The sequence below is a fragment of the Anopheles funestus genome, chromosome 2RL (assembly GCF_943734845.2).
Source record: "Anopheles funestus chromosome 2RL, idAnoFuneDA-416_04, whole genome shotgun sequence".
In the NCBI taxonomy this organism is placed as follows: Eukaryota; Metazoa; Arthropoda; class Insecta; order Diptera; family Culicidae; genus Anopheles; species Anopheles funestus.
The window spans coordinates 40441175-40450493 of NC_064598.1; the positions used below are offsets into that span (position 1 = coordinate 40441175).

General features: G+C 47.1%; 1 protein-coding gene across 1 annotated transcript; it reads left to right on the forward strand.

Moving 5' to 3' along the window:
- The first annotated feature begins 1430 nt into the window (after window positions 1–1430).
- On the forward strand, window positions 1431–6806 carry LOC125762986 (pro-resilin). The gene is made up of 2 exons (XM_049425656.1): window positions 1431–1796; window positions 3915–6806. The coding sequence occupies exon 2, from the start codon at window positions 3955–3957 to the stop codon at window positions 5917–5919; it is 1965 nt and encodes a 654-aa protein (XP_049281613.1). The 5' UTR covers window positions 1431–1796; window positions 3915–3954; the 3' UTR covers window positions 5920–6806.
- The last annotated feature ends 2513 nt before the right edge of the window (window positions 6807–9319 follow it).

A 9319-nucleotide genomic window follows, 5' to 3' on the forward strand; every position in this document is an offset into this window, starting at 1 on the left:
CCACCATACACTATCACCAACAATTGATCTCATTAAACAATGCTGAAGTTTGCAAACTTTGGTACACACTCCTCCAAACACTCTGGGTGTCTGGGTAGATGGTACACCAAGCTCCGCAGGTTCATAGCTGGGTCACACAATTTGCTGCGGCGCTTTAACTAATCATCCTAAGCTGCCAGGTCGCGCGGCTTCAACAAAAAAAAAACAAAGTGTGCACACCACGGTATGATCGCGACCTTCAGCATGATGGTTCATACCTGGTACCAGCTGTGCGATCGGAAAGATGCCCCCGAACGAACAGGCCGCCAAAATGGGCGATCTTGAGAGATCGCGTCTGCGTCACTGTTTCGAGAGCCTGTGTTCATTCGCCACTGCTTTATTCACGGTTCATTAGGAACAAAGCGGACGATGCGTGTCTCACTGGGTCTAGATCTTGTTGGATGTTGCGTTCTTACTGTTTTGTTGCGTTTGTTAGGCTCCTCGACGAGAGAAAAATTTTCTGAGGTCTTCCGATTTCCGAATCCCATTAGAGATCGATTTGAATGTCATCTCAGGTTAATGGGAAGCTAGTCTGAAGGGCGAAAGAAACAGAAGATTCCAATAGTTCTAAAGTGTCAGACATGAAGCTACTATTGAGACATTATTCCTAACTCCATATCCATGAATAATATGCAGAGTGTCGTTAGCAATTAACTTCGACAAATTTCTAATATTCTTCAGACATTATTTACTGAAAATGTATTAGATGATCACTTTTATTATTCTCTTATTTAGGTATACAAATATACATTGGTTATAAGAATTTGAAATTAAAATAGTAAATAGTGTCTAAGTGAAAGCTCAAAAAGCACGGTTGCACATGTTCAGATTCCCATATGGTGCCAAGAGAAAGGATCACGTTGGATACATGGAGACACAAAACAAAAAAAAAATACTCCGCACGAACAAGCCATCGAATAGCAAAATAACCCTCTCGTTTCGTTCTCTCCTTGCAATCAACATTACCGGCATTCAGAGGAAGATGCAACCCTTTGCAATCTACCTCAATAGCAGCAGCTGATTGCACCGACGATGCCGATTACGCTGACGGAGGATCATGTGAGTCATACGATGATCGCTACACTACCCCGTTCGGCGTTTCCCTTTTGCAAACCAATTCCCGATGGACCGGGTGGTGGGTGTTTGCATCGTCGTCGTCACTGTTTATGCTTTTATGCAGCCGCTCTTCGTTCGGCGTGCCGGCGTGTGATAATAGCCCACGACGCTGCACGACGATGCTGCAGAAAACTGAAATCCACGCGGGCTATGCTCGTGGCTATCTCGTGGTGGTGATGGTGGTGGAAAACGGTTTGGTGCCTTCGTGTTCTCAACCGACCGAATCTCGGTACCCGTCGGTTAACCCTCCCGTACTTCCACATCGTTGAAAAATCCCACCCCTTATTCCGAGGGGGGACTGATGTGTTGATTTTCAGCATGATTTTTTTTTCGGGGGGTGCTCATCCAACGAGAGGGATGCCCGTGATCTTACGGCGCCCGCACAGTACTGCACGGTACGAAATCGTCGAAAATTACACTCGCCAGGTAAGACGAGCGAGTGTTTTTCGAGTATAAAAGTGAAGCTACGGTTTGATTTGAATATCATTCCACCAACGAACACGGTTCGGTTCGTTTAGATAGGGTCGTCAAAGCAGCTGTTGTGAACCGAGTGTGCAGGACCTCAGTCATCGGACTGTCGAAACAGACAGGGACTCACATCACACGACTCCCTAAGCACGTCCAGTACGTCTCCAGTGAAGGTCAGTTCGAACTTCTTCGAAGCATTTAAAGTGTGTTCGTTTTTGAATTAAAAGTGAACTACAATTTAGAAGTGATCAAGTGACGCTTAAAAACAAACGGTTTTAGAAACAAAAGACTTTCAAAGCAGCATATTCGTGTAGTGGTTGTGGTTGAAGGACTAAGTGATGTGATCGAGAGTAGTTTTTGGGCTCCGTGAGAAGTACGATTCCAGCATCAAAAAATAAATGCAATAAAATGTGTTCTAATTGCATTTCGATAATTTTGTGAACAATTTTGTTGAAATTTATATTCCTATTTTTAACAATCTTTTGGTTGTGCAAACTTTTTTCGTTATTTTTTTCAAACGATCATGCAAGGAACCAATGTGACATGGTTGATGTTTTTGTCCTTTTATATAAATATTATAAATTTGATTTATTTTAAATGCATAAAATGCTATTGATTGCCATATTTTGTATAACAAAAAATTGTTTACGATGTGGAATAAATATATGTATTGGCTAGGAATTTTTTCTACATATGTCCGTTTAGAGCTAGATTTCCTATTTTTTCCCCCCTCACGAGCATAATTAATCAGTAATCCCTACAAACAACAAAGTGCATAATTACCGCTCACAGTCTAATTCTCGCCATCACAGCACACATGCACTGATGGACAAATGATTCTCATTAGAGTATCTTAATTAAAATCAGTTGTATTCAAATCATTTTCTGTCAGCTGCAATGGTCCACCAAGGCGCTCATCGACCTTTCCTTTCATCGGCTGTAAAGTGATTATCAAAATCTGTACCTTTTTTGATCGCACTCCAACCTTCGACATCCGAGCCTCGTGTCGTGATCGTGATCGCACCGTGCGATATCTGGTGACAAGATCTTACAAATGGTTGATTGATGAGGCTTTCTAAAAAATACACTAAAATTCAATCGAACCATGTTACGAGCATAATAACGGTCTTTTTTCTCTCTCAACAAACCACTGGTCTGGTGTTCTCGGTTTGCAAGAGTTTTGTTTTATTGCTGGTCCAATGCTTGTCAATTATATCATCAAGCGCGCGACTGTACATTCCTTTTCTCAACGCTAATTCCGTACAATCTCATTACCACCACCGCCGCCAACAACGTGGCGTCGGACGTTCGCACCAAGAGTGTCATCCTTTGGACATTTGGCTTAATTGGTTTGATGTCATCAGCATGATTAACCTCCACCTCCGTCACAAACGGTACGGGGGGTGGGTGTACGATACGTCCCGTGTACTCATGTTCTCCGCGGCTAGGTGTTGCTGGGGCTTCTCGGCTACTTCGCTAATAAAACCACAATCTAATTATTTCACTCACCATCTCACCACCGCGTCATCTGCCGGGAATGGGAAACGGTGCAATCGGTGCAAGTGGCAAGTGGCACGCGCACCCAAACCGGGAAACCAATGGTCCGCAGCGAAAGATAACTCAATCTGACAGCATAATTGCATTCTTCGCTGTGTCGTTGTTTTAGGCCCGTTTTTGTTTCGTTTCGCTTTTTTTTCGTAGTCCGTTGTCGTTTTAAACACCTCGACCAAGCAGCACACACAACGGACCATTGTGTAAATCGATGTGCAGTACTGATCGGCAGTGTAGAATCGTATTCGGTATTCGTACCAGTCCGTCCGACCAATGTCCGGGGCGCACTTGCATAAGTCCGACAATAATTTCGTTGCACCTCAAACGCACGATCCATCGTGCACTGGTGCAACGGCAATCATCGCAGATTCGTTGCTTCTTTTCCGATTGACGGTTGGCCACCGGGTCGAACGAATTCGTATCCGATGCACTGTGATTATGTAAAGGGAAGCGAAAATGGGGGAGAATGCCATAAACCAACCACCGCAAAACAATCGATTTGCATTCGTCGGCTTACGTCTCACGCGCCAATTCCGGCAGATGAAGCGCGAACGATCGTAAATATTGAACGCATAATAGCTACCGGTTTCCAGCTACCGCGCTGGTGCACGATCGATCGGTAGACAATGTAGCGGCACAATATTTACAACGGGACGAGACGATCGCAGCTCACGCTACTCGCCCACTGTCCCAACTGACCTAAGCGCCATCCAATGGATTTGTTTCTTTCTTCTTTGCAGGTTTTTACTTTGTTGGAACAGAGCAGATTCTAGCAGTAGAATGATGGTCTTCCATCGCAATGGGCTGACCGCCCTCGTGGTGGTATGCTGTGCCGTCCTTGTGCCAGCCCGCGCATCGACCAGTTTGGCTAAGCGTGAAGCGCCTCTGCCACCGAGCGGAAGCTATCTGCCACCGTCGGGCGGTGGTGGTGGTGGTGGTGGATATCCGGCGGCACAGACTCCTTCTTCAAGCTATGGTGCTCCGAATGGCAATGGTAATGGAGGCCGTGGTCACTCCAACGGTGGCGGCCAATCGTTCGGTGCTCCTTCGGCTCCGTCTCAGTCGTACGGTGCTCCTTCGGCTCCGTCTCAGTCGTACGGCGCTCCTTCGGCGCCGTCTCAGTCTTACGGTGCGCCCAGCTTCGGAGGACAATCCTCGGGTGGTTTCGGTGGACACAGCTCGGGTGGATTCGGTGGACACGGTGGAAATGGCAATGGAAACGGTAACGGTTACTCGAGCGGACGCCCGTCGAGCCAGTACGGTGCTCCACAGCAACAGCAGCAGCAATCGTTCCGTCCACCATCCACAAGCTACGGAGTTCCTGCCGCACCCTCTCAGTCTTATGGCGCTCCATCGCAGCAGCAGGGCAACGGTGGCAATGGATACTCTAGCGGACGTCCATCGACTCAATACGGTGCTCCTTCGCAGTCGCAGAATGGAAACGGCTTCGGAAGCCGTCCCTCGTCCAGCTATGGTGCTCCGAGCCGTCCATCGTCCCAATACGGTGCTCCGTCAGGTGGAAACGGCAACGGATACGCTGGTAATGGAAACGGACGTAGCTACAGCAATGGTAACGGACATGGAAACGGTCATAGCAATGGCAATGGCAACGGTAACAATGGATATTCGCGTGGACCATCTCGCCAGCCGTCGCAGCAGTATGGAGCTCCGGCTCAGACTCCCTCGTCCCAATATGGAGCCCCAGCTCAAACTCCGTCTAGCCAGTATGGTGCCCCTGCACAGGCTCCATCTAGCCAGTATGGTGCTCCAGCTCAGACTCCTTCTTCTCAGTACGGTGCTCCGGCTCAGACTCCCTCATCCCAGTACGGAGCTCCAGCTCAGGCTCCATCTAGCCAATATGGAGCACCTGCTCCATCTCGCCCATCGCAGCAGTATGGAGCTCCTGCTCAAGCCCCATCATCTCAATACGGAGCTCCAGCCCAGGCCCCGTCATCTCAGTATGGAGCCCCAGCTCAGACCCCATCCAGCCAGTACGGAGCCCCTGCTCAGACCCCGTCCAGCCAGTATGGAGCCCCGGCACAGACCCCATCCAGCCAATACGGAGCACCTGCTCAGCAGCCTTCTAGCCAGTATGGAGCACCTGCTCCATCGCGTCCCTCGCAGCAATATGGAGCCCCAGCTCAGCAGCCTTCCAGTCAGTATGGAGCACCTGCTCCATCGCGTCCGTCGCAGCAATATGGAGCGCCTGCTCAGCAGCCTTCCAGTCAGTATGGAGCACCCGCTCAGACCCCATCTTCTCAGTACGGAGCCCCAGCTCAGGCTCCGTCCAGCCAATACGGAGCACCCGCTCCATCGCGCCCATCGCAGCAATATGGAGCTCCGGCTCAGGCTCCTTCATCTCAGTATGGAGCCCCAGCTCAAACCCCATCTTCTCAGTACGGAGCCCCAGCTCAGGCTCCGTCCAGCCAATACGGAGCACCAGCTCAGCAACCTTCCAGCCAGTACGGTGCCCCAAGCTTCGGATCATCCAATGGTGGCTCTTTCGGCGGCAATGGTGGTAACGTTGGTGGTAGCTACCAGGTAAGCTCAAACGGCAACGGATTCTCGCAGGCTTCCTTCTCGGCCAGTAGCTTCTCCTCGAACGGACGCTCGTCCCAGTCGGGCGGTGGATTCAGCTCCGGTGGTCCGTCGCACTCTGGTGGTGGCTATAGTTCCGGTGGTCCATCGCAGGTTCCCGCTACTCTACCGCAGTCGTACTCATCCAATGGTGGCTACAACTACTAAAGCAAGCAAGAGAAGAAGAACAAAAGACAGTACCAGCACTAGTACCCCATGACCCCCACTGCCAATCCCACATGGACACGCAAAACGGAACCTGAACGGAGCATACTGCAAATACGTGCCTTATTTAAGATAAATTATAATTTTACCCACCTGTGTTCTTCCACACCTTGGTTTGCTGGCAGCGGACGAATCACGGATTGTCGTCCAAACTTGGGTTTCCTCTTTGGCGATCGAATGTGATTGAATGCGACGAGCTGTCAGAGGATAGTGAACGATTTAAATATGACATGTTAGGATCCCAAAATTCGCAAATCATTATCACGGAGTGAGTGCGGCGGGTTGTACCATTTACTTAAATTATTACATCTTGTTCAATGTTGACTTCATTTTTAAAAACGTTTTACATACGCATCCGCCACTCTGACGAGCGGCGGATTGTTAGTGCTATTGAATGAAAGTGCGGATGAAACTGCGACACGGTCCCAAACCAATGATCAGCTGCAGCTATACGAGACAAAACCATCCTCCATGCAAATTCCGGAACCACACTTACCGATCACTACGTACACGACGAACAAAACAGCGTAGAAAAGACATCCGCACGAAGTTTACCCAAAATTTTTGTCACACAAAATTGTGGAGTAAGCTTTATGCATGTTGGAGGAAGACTTTCGGGGACACTGTTTTAGGAAGTGTGCGTGTGTGTGAACGTGTTGCATTTTTGGATGGAAACGTATTGTCTGGGATAGGGCAACGATAGGAGTTTGCAACCGTGGAATGAAAAACGATACCGATGTATAAGCAAGCGATAACAAAAGGCTATGGCAGGCCTTCGAACGAAATAAAATGTAATCATCGTTTGACTTTTTTCCTCAAAAAAAAAAACACACATATGTATGTCTTAGCCAGTTTACTGCTCAAATCACACACCGAATGATGACCCACATTATGTGGCGTGATTGGGTAATAAGAACTTTGGTCCAAGTTTTTGTTACCCATCTGCGCTCGATCGTTCGTTTGATCGTGCGAAGAGATCTCGCTTCATACCACGTGCTTAGCGAACGAACGGTTCAGTTCGTAGTGCGGTCGTTCGTTGAAATTACGCAATAAGACGCCATAATATGGCCCTTGGTGCGCTACGGAATTCAGGTGAATTATATACTACTGTGGTGTGCAATGTTACGGAAGTACCCACGGTACCCACCATCGTACGCTGTGGCGCCGAGGTTGCGGACATCACCAATGGGGGAAATAGTACGGCACAAAGGTAAACATTAATGCACCTCTTGCGAGCACTCCGACAACGGCTCTGCGAAAGAAACGTAAGCAGATTCGTGTATCACCGCCTGCACGCCGGAAGTGCTGACGTAAGGGGTTACAACGGACGGTGGGTTAGCATCAGTAAGTACGTCAACCCAGCACCGTACCATCGGTTCGCGAAAGGTCAAAGAAAGTGAACTTTAGGTTTCGACGGAGCGGGAAAGTGTACATGCGCTTTCATGGCGCTTGGTAATGCTGAACCGTCGTTTCCCGCTCATCTCGGGAACACTAACAAGCAGACGATACGGACAGAACAACGGTTTCATTGAGCGCTTATTAAATATTTGTCCAGTCCGCAAGAGCGTTTCAATTTTTCAGGCCCACCATTCAGGGCTAATCACTTTCGATTGCGGTGTCATAAGAGGTCAACGCATGCCGTAACGCACAATTGGTGGGTAATGGGTTGTTTTTTGTATGGTGCCGCATTTATCGCAGAGCTCTCACTCTATATTACACAGAGCTACAACCGTTTGGTGCAATTTGCACATTGTTTTACAAGACTGAGGAAAAGCGTGATCGTACACCATCGAAAAAACCGATACCGAGCCAAACAGAACAACGTTTGCAATTCGTGGGTAGATTAGTGAAGATAAACTGAAGTAATTCAGCTCACAAAAACATAATTAGTTTTGTTTAGTTTTGTCGAACGTGCACGCAAACAAAGCGCTACTATACGAAGCGTCCACTGGGAAGATAGACTTGGTGTAGGCCGAAAAGCACAAGCCACGAACCCAAAGTTATCTGTGTTTTCTCTCTGTCGTCATGCGGGTAACAACGGATGGCGTATGTTAATGAGCCTTTATTCAGTACGTTTCGCACGTGGCAACATGATGTTGGCGCTGCAAAGCGCATCTCGGTGCAATTTCACGCATGCACAAACCAGAAAAAAAAAACAAAACCGATCTCTCAACGATCGCTTGTGTGTAAAAATAGATTTCACGACGGTGAAAAGGTGAACCGACTCATGTAACCACACTCTGGAAGCAAATGCAATCTAGTTCACCTGGCAAATGGGTATCCGAAAATCACCATCTTGGATCTTCTGCTTCTGCGTTCAATTTTACACACGTTTCCCTTTCCATTTGCCGCTCCATCTTCGCTTGAATGAAGCGTACACGACGGTTGGGATAGTTGAGCAGCAAAAAGTGAAATGAGTCTACTGACACGATCGCAACACATACACACATATCCGTAAAGCATTCCAAACGGTCTGGAAATGGAGTACCGAGCGAAGGGAAGAAGATGCTTTGCGAATGCGTGCAGCCTTCTCGATCTCGAGCTCTGGCTCGGCTCGATGATTCGTGCAAAAGTGAATGGATCGTATACGCGCGTTGGAAGATCCATCGCAGTAGGTCACGCACACGATCCTCGAAGTGTGCTATTGACCGTGAACTGCATGAGTGTGTACGGAGCTTTTACGGTGCTGGTTAGTGTGTTTTTGAGCGATGAGGTACAAATCGTTTCATATGAGGAAGCTGGACGATTTATTTCCATTAAGCTTTTTAGTGGCCTTTTTGCGCCAGACGCATCACAAACAGATGATGTGTATTGATTGTGTTTTTTTTTCAAAGCTTTTGAGTATTGTTATTGGAAGAAAATTACTCCATTTGTGTTATGCGAGGGTGTTGGTATGGTTATGAATATTTTAACACATTTTAAGTAGATTGAATGAACAATAAGTCCCGAAAATTTTATCATTTTGGCGTCTTTTATCCAAGAGGATTTTTTCTTTAATTTGGGTTAACTGATCGAATTGGTAGCATTTCAAGCAATTTCTAAGGCAATAATTGTGCAAAATATTTTATAAAAATACCCAAAATAAAATATTCATTATAGCATTATTCAAACTTCACCAATTGCGGCTTTCAAATGGTTTGACTGTTCATCATAGAAGAATTATTTTCTAACGTTATTTTTATAATTTTATTAGTTGAATTCAGCGAACCGTATGTGGCCCCCTTGAAGTGTTTTTTTTTGCAATTTTAACATTGGTAGCGTCAGATGAACTTTTATATTGTATAACACCGTCACTACATGCTTAGAAATTGTCGCTTTGGCGAACGCGACAAAAGTAGCTCAA